The 18,524-nt window shown below is 36.1% G+C and overlaps 1 protein-coding gene across 1 annotated transcript in view; it reads right to left on the reverse strand.

The window, feature by feature from the left end:
• Nucleotides 1–18,524, reverse strand: part of LOC131048132 (putative nitric oxide synthase) — a 132,479-nt gene that overhangs the window by 112,829 nt on the left and 1,126 nt on the right. Inside the window, exon 2 of the mRNA XM_057981995.2 lies at nt 13,825–14,010. Within this exon, the coding sequence (XP_057837978.2) occupies nt 13,825–14,010 (186 nt within the window). The remainder of the gene's footprint in view (nt 1–13,824; nt 14,011–18,524) is intronic.

Below are 18,524 nucleotides of genomic sequence, written 5' to 3' on the forward strand. Positions count from 1 at the left end.
AAGGAAAATGGCTTTCATCTACAGGTAGGGCTACCTTGGTTAGATCGGTTTTGTCAGCTATGCCCATTTACCAGCTCTCCTGTCAACATCTATCTTCTTCTAAACTAGCCGAACTCAACAAGCATCTCAGAACTTTCTTTTGGCAAGGTGCTAATGATGACCGGAAAATATCACTCATGTCTTGGGACAAGATATGCAAACCTAAAGAAGGAGGAGTTGGCATTAAAAACCTCCGTGATCAGGGAAGAGCCCTAGGGGCCAAGTTGGTCTGGAGAATGTTCAAAACCCCCCACGTCAAATGGGCAAGGTTGTTGCTCCATAAATACCTTAATGGAGGGTATCCTATCCAAATCTTCAGAGAAATCAATCCTCCCAGAGGGTCCTGCTTATGGAATTTCATGCTGGATTGCAGGAGTATTATTTCAAACAAACTTACTTGGAACCTAGGGTCCAAGGATAAAGCCCTTTTTTGGTCTGATTCATGGGGTGGGTATAAGGCAATTGAGAATATCAATGACTTTGGTGCCACCCGTAACCTCCTTGAATCACACAGAGGACCCCTATTAAAAAACTATATCTCCCCTTCAGTGGAAGGGGCTGGATGGCAGTGGATTGAGAGGGAAGATGAGGATATCCCGGAAGGGGATAAAAGTAAACTTATGGCAATTCTCAGGAAAAGGAACATAGCCTTAAGTCATCATGAGGATAAGCTCGTATGGGATGGATCCTTAAGAGGGGAATATAACTCCAAGGATGGGTACTCTCATATCTCCAAAGCGTATATAAGACCTATGTCTGAGCTTCCCTTGAAACTTTGTTGGGATAGATACTGCCTGCCTAAGGCTGGTATCTTCTCCTGGCTTGCAATTCAGAACAAGCTCCTAACTGCGGACAAATTTAGGAGAATGGGGTATGAGGGTCCCAGTAGATGTCCTCTTTGTGAGGCGAATGAAGAAGACACCAACCATCTCCTCCTCAATTGCCCTTTTGCTTCCCAATATTGGGTTTGGTTCACCAAAAAACTTGAGTGGTCTGTGGCCTTCCCCCACACCATCTTTGGAATGCTCAAAGCGTGGCCTCTCCTTAGGCGAGGCTGTCTCTTTGAGGGTTTATGGATATCTCTCCCATCTTCCATAATGTGGGAGCTATGGAAGGAAAGAAATAGACGTCTCTTTAAGAATGAAAAACTTGAGGTTCACAGAGTCATCAATAGAATTGAGTTGGCTACCACTGAGCTCATGAACAACTGACTTTCATCTGGCATAATTAAGAATGCCTCAGTAACCTACTGGGATGAAAAGATGAAAAAACGTTGAGAGGGCTTATCTTTTCCTCCCTTTGTAGGGGATGGTCCTGTTGCAAGTCTTCGATTAAGAGCTGAATGCATATGGCAGCCCCCAGGCGAAGGTTGGGTGAAGTTAAACTTTGATGGGGCATCCCGTGGCAATCCGGGGCAAGCAGGTATAGGATGCTCTGTTCATAATTGGGAATGTAAAGAAATTGCCACCCTTGCCTCCCCGGTTGGCATCAAAACCAACAATTGGGTGGAATTGATGGCCCTGGTGGAAGGTCTGCATCTGTGTAGGAAATTAGGAGTTAAAAATTTGGATATTGAAAGAGATTTGACTATAATTGTCAATGCTCTTAGGAAAGGCAGCATGCCTAACTGGAGACTAAACACTTTGCTGTCAAAGGCTATTGACTTATGCAAAGGTTTTGACAGGTTTACAGTCAATCATATTTATAGGGAAGGTAATAAAAGAGCGGATGAGCTGGCCAACATGGGAGCGGATGGCATCAAACTCCTCTCTGAGCCTCCCTAAGGCCACCCCTTCGTTTGTTTTCTAGCCCAAGAGTTCGTTAGCATGTCTCTCCTCCCATCCCTTATGTTTCTCTCGCCCAAACTTCACTAGTCTTGCCTTAATCCCCCCCAATAAGACCTTTCCATGGTCCTCTGTATATATATATAAACCTATATATATATATATAGACATATATACATATATGTATACCCATATATATTCATTCACAGACATAAACTCAGGAAGTTAGGTAAATTCCTTTGAGATGTATATACATTAATACACAAATACAAATACTTGTATATACATTAATACACAAATACAAATACTTATATAGAGACAGTATATTCTCTCAATCTCACCCATCAAGACACCCCATCCTCAAGCCTGGGTAGAGGTTCATCTTACAATATTTTCATATATACTTATTTGGGTATTTACATATATAGATATTCACTTTGAAATACACATATATCTACATATACAGCTTCATATCTGTATATATATATATACTCATACTCTTGCAGTCTGGGGTCTTTTATAGAATTAACTCAGGATAGATAAGCATTCACATTCTCTGGTATATCTACAGGATCAACTTTGAATCTCTTCGCATGTATTAATATTCTCTTGAGAGATATATATATATTCCTATACATATATCTATATATATATATCCGTATAAATATCTATAATGATATATATATATATGGATACATATATATTCTTATATATACATTTGTATAAAATATATATATCTTATATTCATATATATATTTATATATATATATATATATACATTAGTTTCTCAGAGGTATATATATCTTTATATTCATACTTATATATATATAGATACATATTTTATATATATATATATATATTTATTTTTATCCATATATATACTCATATATTCTTATATTTATATACATATATATATTATAGGTATATATGTCTTTATATACATATATATATACTTAGAAACATACTTTTAAATATATATACATATATATATTTATTTATGCATATTTATTCTTATTTACATATATATATATATACATATGTTTTATATATATATATATAGATATTTATATATATATAGATATTTATATATATATATTTATATATATATATAGTCCTCTTATATATAGACGTATATACATATATATAGGTATATATATATTTTTTCCCGCAGGTATATATATATATATATATATAGGAGGCAATACCATACATAAATAGGCATAGGTATATAAACGTGCATGCATATCTCGCAACTCAAATATATGTGGTCATGGATATATAGGTATTATTATTCATGTAGATACTGCCTTCTACTAGGATTAAAACTTACCCAGCTATCCTCTTCTCTATTTTCCTAAATGAACCCCTATATTTAGCCAGCCGCAGCAGACGTATGAGATGTCATGGTCGGACATCATACGTCAGCTCTCTTTCTCGATCAAATCTTCTTGATGGCTCCTTGCAAAGCCGAGGTGACGCTCCCTCAGTGATTTGACAGATGAAGTACCCTTAGCTTGATGGCTAAAGGCGGTGGTAATTATGACCTTGATCCTCGGAGATTGCATTCCTTGCATCATATCTACTCATTATGAAGTTGCTCATTTTGAAGCATTAAAAGTGCGAGTTCTATTTAGAATGCCAAGCTGGTCTTCCTTGTCATTTCTCAGTTGAGCTGCAATGGATACCCCTCTCAGGCTTCTAGGGTTGAAACGCCAGATGGCCTTTATGGGTGAGATCAAGGAAGAAAGAATGAAGGGCATTCTCGCCCAATAGAACTCCCTGATCTCTGGAGCTGTAATGAAATTTCTAGGGAATGACTTCATTATGAATGAGGACCGGACCTGAGCAAACCCTGACATTGCAGCAATGTTTTTAGCCCTTGCAATGCATTTTGAGAAAGATAGGGATATTGTGATGAAACTATGCAAGAAGGTCTTCATTAAAGACATCCTGGGCGAATTAGAAAGGGTGGTGATCAACATAGATGAGGAACTCACGGCTCCCAAACCTCGAGATTATGATATTCTTATTAGAATGAATAACCCAGTTCCTCGCTACCCCATTCTGTTAATCGACGACCCCGTGGCCTTCGAAGCTCTTCGTCCTATCAAAAGCAAAAACCTTCTATTCCTCTCATGGATTCTTCAAGTTAAGAAACCTCCTCGTGAGAAATGGTTGATTAACTATTTGGAGGCGGAGAATATCACGATTATCCCTGATAATGTGCCAATCTCACGCTCCCATGCTGGCCCTTCAACAACAAAACCAAAGAGCTCTGGCTCCAAGCCTCCTCACAGGCCAGGCAAGAAGGGCTGAAGCTCCTTCTGGATGGCATGCATCCAGGTTTCTGCATCCCGGGTTCCTTTTGTGTAGTTTGCTCTTTGTGGTGGTATGCTTTTGTTTTCGAGGAACTCCTTTTATGTTTTCAGAAGTAACAGACCAATTACATCTGGATGTTTTTACTTAGCTTAGAGATCTTAGATAAGATGTCTCATAAATATGTTTATGCTTTGCTAAAACTATCTCTGTGAACTTCAGGCTTTAAATGCCTTTACTACCGTAATATAGATTTATATATTTTGAATATACATAGACATACAACTATATATCCATATTTACATATAAATATATGTATATATGCTTATATATAAACAAAAATGTCGGTCTTTTAAATTCAGTTTCTTCCTAGTTATTTCCAGTATTAGCTCTTTAGGATGGGGCTCGCTCTGATAGTTTTTTTTTCATTTCACTTAAAGCTTTCCCATGACATACCATTAGGGCATGGAGGGATCTCTGTTTGAACTGAAACCTATCATGGATGGTAGCCCACTGCGCTATCTATGCAGAACTTTTTATGGGAGTTTGCTTCTTGACTGTATAGTTAGCTTATCCATTAATCTTCTACGATGGGTCTTGAGCAATGACCATTCATTATGTTTTTTGGAAATTTTGTGGGGCTAATATCTTGAGTTTTTATGTTAACAGGGTGACCATCCTGCAGGTATGATCAATTGTGAATTTTAGATTAGAAGCTGATCTCTGTTCGTTTTTCTTTTTCTAACATTCTGGTAAGAAATAGCTGGAGTTTTCGTACAGCTTAGGGGGTAGGGCCGACCTGCCTCACCCTGTTATTTCAGGTAAAGACAGGGATGCCGCTTACATAAAGTAGGGTCGCCCCATGAGATCGGAAGGTTGCTGCTCTAATTTTCAGAAGGGATTCTCTCAAGCCCTCTTCAATACTATCTGGACAAGGAACCATTATCATCCCCATTATTGTAACTTAGACTATTTTGGACAGGGAACCATTATCATCACCATTATTGTAACTTAAATTTCATTTTTTCTTCTGATCCTTACAGGATCTGGGCTAGACCAGAGGTTTTCTTTCCTCCATTCTTTCCTACCGGTGCCCACACTAAATGGAGGTGTAATTGTAACTATTTTTTAATTAATAAAATTCTTTGGCTTCGGCCTTTTATCAATCAAAAAAAAATATTAAATTTAAATATATTAAATGATAATATAAATAAAATAATATTAATTTTTTAATGAATGTAAATTATTAAAATATTAAATATAGGTTTTAAGAAAATTTTAACTATAGAAAAGCTTTAAAATAACTACATATAAGAAAACTTAAAAACTGCAGATGAAATCGCAACGGCCCGTAGAGGATCATCACGACTTCGAGAAGACAACAACAAAAGTGTTGTCCGCTAGGGATAAGGAGACACCAAAAGAGCGCAATGATGTATGGAGAAAATCACAAGGTTCATGGTCATCGTGGTCGACTTAGCTCAAATTCGCAGGTTTCTATTTGATGGCATGCTTAACGCTTGTGATCCCATGGTGGCGAAGCTCCTCGCGCAAAACACTCCTCTCACCCACCATTCTGTCGTCACACCTTGCAGAAATATATTGTGCCCTAGCCGCAAGGAGGAGGAATTTTGTTTTCAAAAAAACCTAATTCAAAGTGTTCCATACAAATTTGGCAACGAATTTTAACGAACTTTATATATTTCTTAAATGTTTGCCGAATTTCGAACTCCGACCTTGAAATTCGGCGAACCCGGTGACATAGTATATACATACATACACATATATATATATATGTGTGTGTGTGTGTGTGTGTATGTATATATATATATATATATATATTCACAATTGCCAATAAACAAAAATATTTAAATACCTCATAATTTGCAAAAATATACACATACATATATATATATACATACATACATACATACATATATATATATATATATATATATATATATATATATTCACAATTGCCAATAAACAAAAATATTTAAATACCTCATAATTTGCAAAAATGAAAATACTCATAAATTCATAATTCAATGATTTGCCAAATGAAAATATACAATGAAAATTACAACCAATATTTACCTATCTCCGTATTGTTCTTCATCAAAAGCATCAAAGTGAACACTTGATTCAACTTCATTTGAACCACAATCAATTGCAACACCACTCCCATGTCATGTGCAGAAGTTGCCTCATCTATAAAGACTTTGGAAGTTCAACTATAGCATCTAAGTCAACACACTAAAGAGTTAAATCCCAATTATTTGTCACCCACTCTTTTTAATCAGATGTCTTATGTGACAAGAAATGCAAGTTGAAGTGCAGAAACACCATATCCTAAGCAATTTTTGCACCCAATTGACTATGCTTAACTAAGTGGATGAAAGAGTAAGTACTACAATTCCACTCACTTGAAGAAGAATCCACATACAACATTTATAATTACAAAACATAAATTATGAATTATTATAATTTAGTATATGGCGATGTATGAAAAATGAGAAAGTTTAAAAATTAAAAGATGCATACTTGAGAGAGAACTTTTATCACAAGAGGCTACAAGTAAATAAATCCATGGCCTTATATGTACAGCCATGCACGAGCATCATTTTTGTACTTTTCTCAAAGAACACAAACATCATGATTCCTTAAAAAATGAAGTGGCTAAACTCACCCAAGACAACACTTTTTATATCTACATCTAGGAGTATTCTTTTGAATGTTGTCTTGTAGCCAACAACCACCTCTTCATCCCTTCATGGTGCCATCTTCCTAGGCAAGGATCAACAACAATCCTTTGCATTCTTTTAAAAAATGCTTCTATTGGGTAATGGTCCTTGGCATTTATTATGATCTTTATTTTTCAACCACGGAGTCCATGCCATCAAAAACTTTATCTAAACATAGGCAATTAGTATTACCATAATCATGTTGATGATGATGGGCTCAATGAAACTCAAAACATATTCAACACAAACTCACCACTCATCATCTAAGATCAATGCTTTGACTTTTAGAGCTTCATCTATACTAAATTGCCTCCATACACTCGAAAGACTATTGATGAACATAACACTCAATGTGTCTCACACCTTCACAAGTTGACTTAAGATGATTGAATATGATGCAAATTGAATTTTGACAGCCTAACATGGTGTAAGAAAAAAAAAATTAAAATATTATAAGGTAGATGACATATCACATATCAACAATTAAAAAAATTAAAAATATACTAAAATATAAAATTTAAATTACCTTCAACAACTCCAAGTTGAAAAAGGTCCTGAAGATGGCTAGTGGCATATGATGACTAGTCACAAACATTTGAATCTCCTCAGCCTCCATGTAGAATTCTTTGACCAACTTGATCTTTGTGCCAATTATTTGCAATATCAAACTGAGCGAACAACACAATGTCCAAAAAATATGCCCATACTTACCCTCCACTTTAGAACCAACTATCCTACAATTTTTAACATTGTTTGTTATCATTTGAACAACATTTTTTAGGCACACCATTTCAAAGAATTCTATGAGTATATTGGTAATGAAAGTTGCATCCTTCACTAGCCCCATAGAATCTACTACCTTCAAAAACATCACCACTTTAGGGGACACTACAATAACATTGATAAAGTGATCTCTTTTTGCAATTTTTCCATCCATCAAAAATGGACACACCTGCTTCAAGCCATATATCCTTGATTGCTCTCAATGATGCCTCTACTTAAGCTCTCTCCTTCATCGACAAGGTGGTTTGCACCTTTTCATACCCCAAAGTAATGTAACAAAGTCCATTGGCAACGGCCATCGCCATATCTCACCAACATGGTGATCTAACAAGATTGCAAGGAACCTCGCTGCCACAAATGCAACAAGTAATGCTCTCATCTACAACCTCCCTCACTTCATTCTTGAAGGCCTTTTCAAATGGGCCTCTTTCACAATAAAAATAGGGGGAACTCTCTTCTCAAGAAAATAGAGGCACTAGCATGAAAGGATGTGAGCCAGCAAGTTGTGATAAGCCACTAGGAGGTTTCTACAAACCTTTCTTGGCAAGAGGATGTAATCTTTCCTTTGATCTACTACTTACCATGTCAGTATCCTATTGTTCTTTAATGTACCCTATGATTTGTTTCTTTCACAACCCTCTTTTATTTGGCCCTTGACAAACTTTTATTCCCAAACCAATAATAGCACAGAAATGAGCTTTCACTCAACTATATGAGCTCTTATACTCAACTCTACATTGTTGTCCAGCTATTTTTCTCCTACTGATGTGAGTTTAACTCTCCTATATCCCTCAACCTTCAAAACCCATGATGGCAGCTTGGAGGCAAAAAATGTTGTTTTGATCCTTTGTGTTTGTGAAGTAAAAGAAAACAAGTCATATGCCCTCACTTTAGGGCAGAATTGTGCTCTTGAGGGAAGCTTTTGTTTAAAAAAATATTAAATAGTGTTTTTTTTCGTTTTTTAGGCCCAAATGTAATATCCCGGTCAAGATATTTAGGGCAATTTAATTCATGATTTAACTATTTTCCTAACTCTTGCCAAAACTCAAAAAATTCCCTTTTGCATTTACAAAATATCACTCACACCCTAATATTATAGGTTGGTCAAGTAAAATAAATACAAATATATTGCAGATCTAAGTAATTTACCTGAACTAACGCACCCAAAGTTTCTTCATTAGTTTTGCATTCATTTATACCTTGAAACAAATAAAGTCCACGATATGTAAAACATATCAGAGGGCTTTTCCTATTAAACAAGTCTACAAATCCTTTACAAATGTTGTAGTACAGAAAATACAATACCATAAACAGTAGCCGACATTATATTGAACTTAGAGTGCTTAACTTGAAATAATCAAGTTCACAAAATGTATAAAATACTGTAGAACATCTCTTATATTATCGGCTCTATAATACATTTACCCAAATCTAGTAAAACCCAAATTATAAAACACGATTTTATGCATTGGCAGAGATTACAAGTCAATTTCACAAAATGTATAATAAAACTGAAAAACATCTATTATATTAAACAAATTTGCAATGTGTTACAATATGTTGCTAAACAACAATAATAAATGGACAATACAATATAAATCTGAAAATACATCAAGAAATGTTGTAGCAAGTAGACAACAATCCAAAACCACACTACTTGAATCTATAACAAACTGCAAATAATGTGAACTGGGTACAGCTGCAATACACAACCATGGAAGCTATATCACAATGCCTGAATGAAATTGTCCTCTGGACAAACAGGTTTCATCCTCTAATACATAGGATCAATAGGGCTTTCATCCTCTAATGTCTACTAAACCCAAGGGTTTTCATTCTCAAATCTAGGTGTTCAAACACAAGTACTCAAAACAAGGTTTTTGATTAGACTTTCTATGTCTAAAAGATGACATGATGTCCAAATGAACATGTTCACAATCTATATTATTAAAATCAACAAATGGTAAGAGATCCTCCAAAATGACAGTTAAGATTTACACCAAGATCCCAGGCAGCTAAGGATGCAACCACTGCCTTAATGAAGCATGGTTGTCTTCATTTTCCCATGCTACAGTGCATATGAATTTGCACCCAAAATATTAAATAATGTTTTGGGCAAGAGAAAAACCTTTTGAAGCAATTGTGCAATCAACCTCGTCATTAACAACTATTCTAGGTCATGTCAAAATGTAGTGAGGTGAACAACGAGAGTGTCCGAGTTCCAGAGTAATAGATATTGCATGACACATACCTCAAGTTGAAATTTGAGGAGTTGGGGTTGAGTATAAGGCATACCAATAGGGAGAAGTCCAATCCTTCAATGGGAATAAAAAAGAAAGGCGGAGGAGGGCAAAAAAGCATGTCAAGTCCAAAAGTTCAGCAAGGACAAAGGGAAAGTTGGACTTCAATAGGAAGGCATGCCTCGATGAGGAACTCCAAACCTCTAATGAATGACAAACACTTAGAGGACTAGACATGCCTCCATACTTAAACTTTGGAGACCTTAAACAAACGCACAAGGAAAGAAGAGGAAGAACGCACATGCAAAACAAGACTAGGAGGGACATGAGAAATAGGAAATAAGCATTTTGGTCCATAGCATAATACATAAAGGGGATATGACACCAAGCGTCATGGATCCGCCTAGGTTCACCCAAGTTCAGCTTGGGTCCCACCCACTCACCATATGGGCTGGGCCCGAGGCTGAATCTCCATTGGGTTCACCCAAAGTGCCCATGTAGGACTCTAGGCAAACCCAGTGGAGAACTGACCCCGAACCCAACCCATACAAGTCTTGGAGGTTCTAGGAGAACTTGATATCATAGCTGAAAGTGAAACAAAATAAGGGCATCAAATTGTACAAATTTTACATTAATGATAATACTAAATATATGAGAAAAAGCTCAAACTTTAAGCTCTTCCAATTTTACCAAAGAAAGAACAATATAACTTCCATCCCATTTTTTGTAGTCATGATATTTTTTGATTTGCCATAAAGAAAAACTTGCAAAGGCATGTCTACAACTATTTTTTTCCTTATGGACTCCTAGCACCATAAATAGGCCATGTGTATTTAGCAAAAAATCAGTACATGAACTTCAAAAAGGGAAAAATTAAATAGCATTATCAATTACAAACCAAGAAATGAATAACATGCTAAAACTGAACCACAATAAACTATGTTACCGATTCTCCCAAATCCCCCCCATACCTATATGGGTCCAGTCTAGGGCCATGTTCAAGATTGATTCCAACTGATTCACTAGTGAATTAGCCCAAGGTCCTGACCAGGCAACCTGGATGAACATCCAGCAAACTCACAAGCCCACTCAAAAAATACGAATGCCATGAAGGTTTGCATGGTTTCAAAGGCCCCTCAACCCCACTAGGGGCATTGCCCCCAAACCCCCACTAGGAACTGGGATCTCATTTCACATAAGAAACTTGATTAAAATGAAGGGGTGATAAGAAATTAGGATCTAACTTTTGAGTGTGCTGAATTAGACATTATTGTTGCACAACTTGCCAAAAATCTCTTTAATAGAAGTAGCTTCTACACATGGCATGGCTAGTGGAAGTGGCATTGTAGCTCATTGAGGTTCAAATGAAATTGAACCAATGATACAATAAGAGGGTGATGAGGAATTGGGATTTAAATTTTGAGTGTGTTGACTTAGATGTTATTGATGCACGGCTTGCCAAAACTTTCCCTAGATGAAGCAGCTTCTATATATGATATGGCTAGTGGAAGTGGCATTGTAACTCATTTAGGTTCAAATGAAATTGAACCAAATGTTGACTCTATTGCTTTCAATGCAGAGCAATATGAAGATTATTGAATATTGATTGTAATTTTCATTGTGTATTGACATTTGACAAGTCATTGAGTTACAAATTTATGAGTCTTTTCTTTCTTGCAAATTATGACGTGTTTAAATATTTCATTTATTGTCAATTATGAGTATCATATGTTGGAAGTATGTGTTGCTATGGTTGTCATTGATGTCAAACTTGTTGTTCCAGATAGGTGTTGGTTCGGATTGTCTATGGTGCAGAGATATCTTGTTGTGTTGGTGTTGCAATTGTTATATTGGTTTAACTAGAAGTGTTCAGGTCCAGAATGTGTTGCTAATGATGTTTGTTATGGTTATCTTCTTTGGATATAGTTTTGGTGTCGTGGATATGATAATTTTGTGGTCCGGAAATATCTATGTGTTCTCTGTGTGTTGTGGCATTGTTCATAGCTGGTTGTGATATTCTATGTTAGACCTATCCTTAGGTTTGGATATGATTTGTGAAAGATCGTTTGATGTGTTATGGGGTCTCACTGTAGTGTGTGGAGATCCAGATTAGAGCTATTCACATTGGAGAATATGTTTTGTTCATTAATTGCTTATATGGATGCGTAGCATGTTGATATGTTGTTTATTATGTTCTGGTGATTGCGGATCGGTGAATTGATCTTTGGAAGATGTGTTTTGGTCCCCTCTTTCTCCTAGAGTGGATCAGCATGTGTGTTTTTGGTTTGGAAGGTATATTTTAGTTCAGGTCGACTTGGTTCAAGCTTTGATGATCTATCTTGTATATAAGGCTGAATGTGATTGAATTAAATGTGTTATGAGGTGTGGAGTGTAGATATATGATGCGAAGATAATCAGTGAGGTTCAGTAGAGAGAAGAGAAGAAGAGCTGTGTTTGAATGATATGCAAGTTGTGCTGAGACTGTGGCAAAGATATGAGACAAAGTGTTGGCTGTTTAGGTCTAAGTTGTGTGTGTTGATGTTGGTCGCTTGATGCAGAGTTCAAGGAGAGCTTCATTATCAAGAGATCCTTCTTTTCATATCATTTTTATATCTTGCCCTGTTGCAGTTAGCTTCAGGTTTTGCAAGTCCTCTTTTGTATCTTGCCCCAAGAGTAGTTAGCATTGGTTTGCAAGTTTGGAGCAATGAGCTCTTTTCTTTGTAATCTAATATACATAGTGGATATATTTTTGTGGGCAAGTGCTCACCATAGTTTTCCCCTGATTGGGTTTTCCAGGTAGAAAATCTTGGTGTTCATGTGTTGGATGTGTGTTGGTGTTTAATTGTTTATGTGCTGAATTAATTTATGTTTTACAATGATTCATCCTCCCCCCCATCTCAATCCTGCCTTGGGTTCAACATCACAGTTTTATATTTTATAATTTTTATAATTTATAAAAATATATACATTGCCTATTGCCATACCTAAACTCCATACCCATACCTATCTCTATACCAAGACTGGCAACTTAGACAGTAAATCACCCAAATGAATATATACACTGATTTTTTACCATATATATGAATATATCACAAATATTGAACCAAATATCTTATAATTGTAATAAAACAACTGAAAAAGGTAGATTATTAAGTTTGTGGATAAATTGCAATATTGATATAGTATTCTAAAACAACAACATAATCTACTCGCTCAGAAATGCACAAAAGAGAGAAAGCATTCCAAACAATTAAAGTTTTATGCAACTTGAACTACTATTCCACAATAACATAACAAAGATTGCTTGTATAAATTCATGAAATGTGACTAACACCAGGAATTGGATTGAAGGCACCATTCTTCTTTACCATGGGCTGACTCATTTCTCTGAAGCCTCACAGATATGTTCATCACATATGCTATCATGCAAGATTTTAAAACACAGCAATGCTACAGTACAGTTGAACAAAAACATTTAAAAATCACGCTCAGCAGGGGAAAAAAGGCATCTGTCCTATTGCATATATTCATATAATTATATGCTAGTAAGAAAAAAGAGTTTGATGAAAAAAATTAAAAATGAAATGAATAGCAAACTAATGTTATAAACTAGAGATATACAACCATGAACTGCTCTACAGAAATATAAAACAATTTATGTGCCGGATCAATGTTGACACAGGCCACAGCTGAAAAAAGACTACAAGAAAGAGCATTTAATCCAACACACTAAACTTTCAATTCACACATGGACCTTATCTTTGCCACAGCCCTTCTTGAAAAATAAAATAGCATAGATAAATTGATGACTTCAAAAAAATATATATACAGCTGTACAATTTTTTAAAAGACTTTAGTTTTTAAACGGAAAGTAACCAATCAATAACCATTAACTTGGCTATTTGGTTTTCACTTTACCAGTTTAACAATTAATGCTTTCTCAAGGCGGAGATGAGACAATGTTTCACGAAGTTGCTCAGCAGAAATGAATTGCTTTCCACCAGAATAGCCCCCATGTCCACCAACAGCAGTGAGCATGTGTCCATGTGATAGGAGTCGACATCTTCCACAGAGAACTGACCTAAGCTGATGATGTTTCTTTTTCTGCACCCAACATGAAAGACCTCAAATTTTAAATCATATCACAAAATATCAAACTGGATTTGAAAACTCACTAACTGATCTATCATCTCCTGTTGATAATATGGTATGACATTTGATCCATGATTTCCATGATGACTTTGAAGTAAAAAAACCGAGTTAATTTCCACTTAAATTTCATGGTTTCCACATACGCAAGGTAAAGAAAATATCAAGAACTTATGAAGATTTTGATATGACATAAATGGAAATGGACGATCATGTGCATAAACCAGAAGTTTATGCAACCCTGTCTATTGAAAAATAAATAATAGACAACCGAAAAAATGTAATGGACCTATATATTAATCTTGAATTCTTGCAGAGCCAAAAAACAGAATATTGAAAAGTGCTTGGCCACTTGTTTAAACAACAATAGACCATCCTCTAATCAACGCTATCCAACAGTGTCTAAATTAAACAAGATTTATTGTGGTTAATGTAAGTGGGCCTATACAAAGTATAAATGAAAAGATGTGTGTTCTTCAAGCAACTTCTGTATTCTCTGTTCCGCCCCAGTAGACATAGCCCTTTGGAACTGCTAACCCAGCTTCTCAAAAATAAGAATTCTGCCTAAACAGCACATCAAAATGAGGATATGCCTTCCATAAATATAGTGTATAATCCAGTATCCAGGTAACAGAAGCGGCCCATGAAGTTGAATGAGAAAGGGGTTCCAAACCTGCCTCTCAACATTCAAGGGCACAAGGCAAATATCTCTTCCCCACCAACTTCTTCAGCATTCCACAGCTATTAAAGCAACATTCGTCCCCATCATACCCAGCTTCTTAAGACCAAATAAAATCTTCTCCCCTGATTAATAAAATGCATGGCCAGTACCTTTTGAGTTGCCCAGAATTTAGAATAATGAAAACCAATGCATGTTTAAAACTTCAAAGGATGGCCACTTCTTTATTGACCCTGACAAAGGAGATTCTAAAGGCAACTACAGTTTTTAGCACAATTATTTGTGCTGTATTAGGAACATCGGACCATGTTATGGTCTGGCCAGACAATCTTGTCTACTGCACCAGTGTGCTCAGTCTGCACCCCTAATTGAACCTAATTCACACAGGAGGCAGGCCAATATAGCTTCACCTTTGTCTGCATTTTAAATTTGTCTATAGCCAAACAATACAAAATGGAACAACATATACTGTGGAACCAATCTTCAAATCATAAGGGGAAGCTCCTGATATCTAAATAAACTTAGAACTAACAAAATTTACAACTATGATCGCTATACATCGTTTCATGGTGGGGTTTGCATAAATATAAATATCTAATTGACTATGTTTTGCCTGGATGAAAGCATCAAAATATCAACAATCAAGACCAGCAATGAGATTTTCAAAATAAGGAGGATAAACAATTCAAGAACGAATAAGCACAATTTTCTACTGATTAATGCAGGGGCCAGTATTTGGCTATAAACAATGCTTTAATAGAATAGCACCAATGGATGTTGACTATTGGCTGGTAAAGATAAATCAATGGATGCATTCTAGTCAATGAGAACAGATCTATCAACTCGGTCCAAGAATATGACAATGACTAAACAACAATGACAAGACAATATGAAAGATTGTTGACCATGACAATACATGTATTTGCATGAATGCTTTGTGTCTTGTATATATTAATGTGTATGCTCCGTGTTTGGCGCATACCTGATGTATTTCCAGCATGTATTCTATTTTGGGTTGATTTAGAATACGAGCATAATGAGAGTGAACCAAAAAGATACGAATTTGTTAAGAAAATAATGCTGCATTCAAGGTCATAGACGTGTGTCATGCTTCTAATCCTCATCTTAATATATAAGTTCTTGCCTTAACATTAAGAGATATCTACCCTATCATGTAAACATTGGAAAAACCTAATCTAAGCCTACTACATCACAAGAAGGATCTAAAGATAACAAATCTCCAAGATATGGTTGAGGGATCCTCACATTGAAAGATTTGGTTAAAATTATCATTGCTTGAGGACTAAGTTACGGTTCTTTGGGTATTGGCTTGGGCCCGGGTCCTAGTTCGTGCCCGGTCCTGGTCTGGCCCGGGTTCGACCTAGGTTCCACCCGGGTCCTTCCCAGGTGGCCGGGTTCCCTGTGGATCCTGCCTTCCCAGGTGGCCGGGTTCCTTGTGGGTCTTGCGACACAGGACCCACAGGGAACCCAGCCACTTGGGAAGGACCCGGGTGGAACCCAGGTCGAACCCAGGAGGACCCGGGTGAACCCAGGAGGACCCGAGTGAACCCAGGCCCATGGGTTCCCAAAAACGGGGCCCACGAGTCAAAAAACAATAAAAACCAAAAAAAAAGTACTTTAAAAAATAGTTAATTAATAATTAAACCCTAATTCGCCCCTTTAAATCCCATAGATGGCTTGTAATTTGAATTTTTATTGTGTCATGACATATTCACATTTTGAAACTTGAATCAGTTGAAACTTGAAACTTGAATATTATCTTTTTTGCAAATTATGAATATGATATTAGACTTTAGTTATTAGTTTACTGATAACATTTGCGATATATGGATATTTATTGGCATTGGCAATTATGGATTTATGATTTATGATTTATGTATGGAAAGTCACATTGTATATTTTATTTTTGTTTGGATATATATAAATTTGTAATTAATATATGTATATATGTACGGACGAACCCGTACCCGTACCCAAGAAATTTTTTTTTTGGCCGAACATGCGAACCTGAACCCGAATCCGAACCCGAACCGGTAACTTAGCTTGAGGACAAGCAATTTCAAGAAGGGCAGACTGTCATACCCCCGCCAGAGATGAGAACACAGTCAGGTTATGACATTTATATCAATTAAAAAATTGAAGAAATTAAAAATTAAATAAGGGCCAACTAAGATTAATTGGCCATGAGGATTAATTAAAGTTAAACAGCCAATACATAGAGGGCCAACTAAGATTTAGGTTAATTGAACAAAAATTTAATCAAAGGCCGACCTATTTAGTGTTTTAAAATAAATTTAATTGAAGAGACCGACCCCTTTTAATAAGTCAAATCTCTTTGACAAGTCATCCCTCCTTAAAGAAAACGCACTTTTTGGTTATGGTATAAAAGGGGGGCTGGAAGAGGAAGGTTGGGGGGTAACCCAACGAAATATTGTAGGGTGTAATAGCAGATATAAGCAGAGATAAACATCAAGGGCAGCTAATTAATAAACAGCAGCAGTGATACTATATGTAAAGCAGCAATTAAGGAATAGATAAGGCAGCGATTGGTTTTAGTGAGATTTCATTTAGAAATTGGGCTTGATGAGGTATTATTATGAAAAGGGTAAGATCATTCTTAAGGGACAGCAGTCTCCAAAGGTCGTCTCTATCCATGATGCATTAGAATATAAAATATGAAACGCCACGATGGAGGAGGGCATGATGAAAAAACAATCCAAAAACCATCGGTACCCATAAGAGCAGATAAATTACTAAAATATCAGCGATCAGGCATACAAATCAGATCAGAAATCATTAACTACTACAGGCAATAGCATTATTGCTCGTTGGTGGTATGCATGAGTATATGTTTGATACACATGCTTAATATATGCAATATGGATCAGGGAGACCTGATCTGAGTAAGAAATATTCAGCCATACACCCATTGTGCATTATTCATCATATATATATTCTGCCCAATAATCAAATATATGTGAAGTTGGTGGAAATAAGCTAGGGAGATGCAGTTTACCGGTCCCCTCAAACTAAGTAGACCACCCCCAAGGAATGGATTCTGTCATAGTGGTACGTTCCTGCCACTTGTGGGCCAAGGGGCAAGTTGTCATAGTTGGATGCCTGGCGCTCTAGGGCTTAGTTGGGCTGAGCAATTTAGGCATCCTTTTGAGTTTTCCTATCAAACTAAACTATGATTGATTATGTGGTAGTTAACTAGTAATAATGTTATGATTCCAAATTTCTATGTAATATATTTGATTTTGTTCATTGTTTCTTATGCTTATTAATGATTTAAATGAATTTACTTCAGTATGTTATTGTTAAAAATCAATTTTAGGCACAAACAGGTTAATTCCAAATTGGGGACATTACAGCCTTGACAAAGCTTGCGAGCATAGACAAGTTCAGATGGTGTTCAAATTCTATGGGCCTCACGACTCCTAACATATGGGACCTTGTTGTTTCCATTAGCTCTTCAAAGGTGTTCAACAAGTGGGAGAATGTCAGGAATAAAGTGATTCAACCTTTGATAATTTCTAACATGATTATTTATTTATTTGCCTATGTTATTATTTATTTTTTGTGCGCTCCATTTGTTGAAGATTACTCAAAACAGATTTGGAAATGGAACTTTGTTATCACAAGTGTGAATTGTACATGTGCATGTTCATTGCAAGTTGAGTTTTGTAATTGTAAACTCTATAAATACAAGTACTGAAATTATTTGTATGTACTGTTACGCTATCGGAATTATTCCAAAATCCAAAAC

The sequence above is a fragment of the Cryptomeria japonica genome, chromosome 1 (genome assembly GCF_030272615.1).
Source record: "Cryptomeria japonica chromosome 1, Sugi_1.0, whole genome shotgun sequence".
Taxonomy (NCBI): Eukaryota; Viridiplantae; Streptophyta; class Pinopsida; order Cupressales; family Cupressaceae; genus Cryptomeria; species Cryptomeria japonica.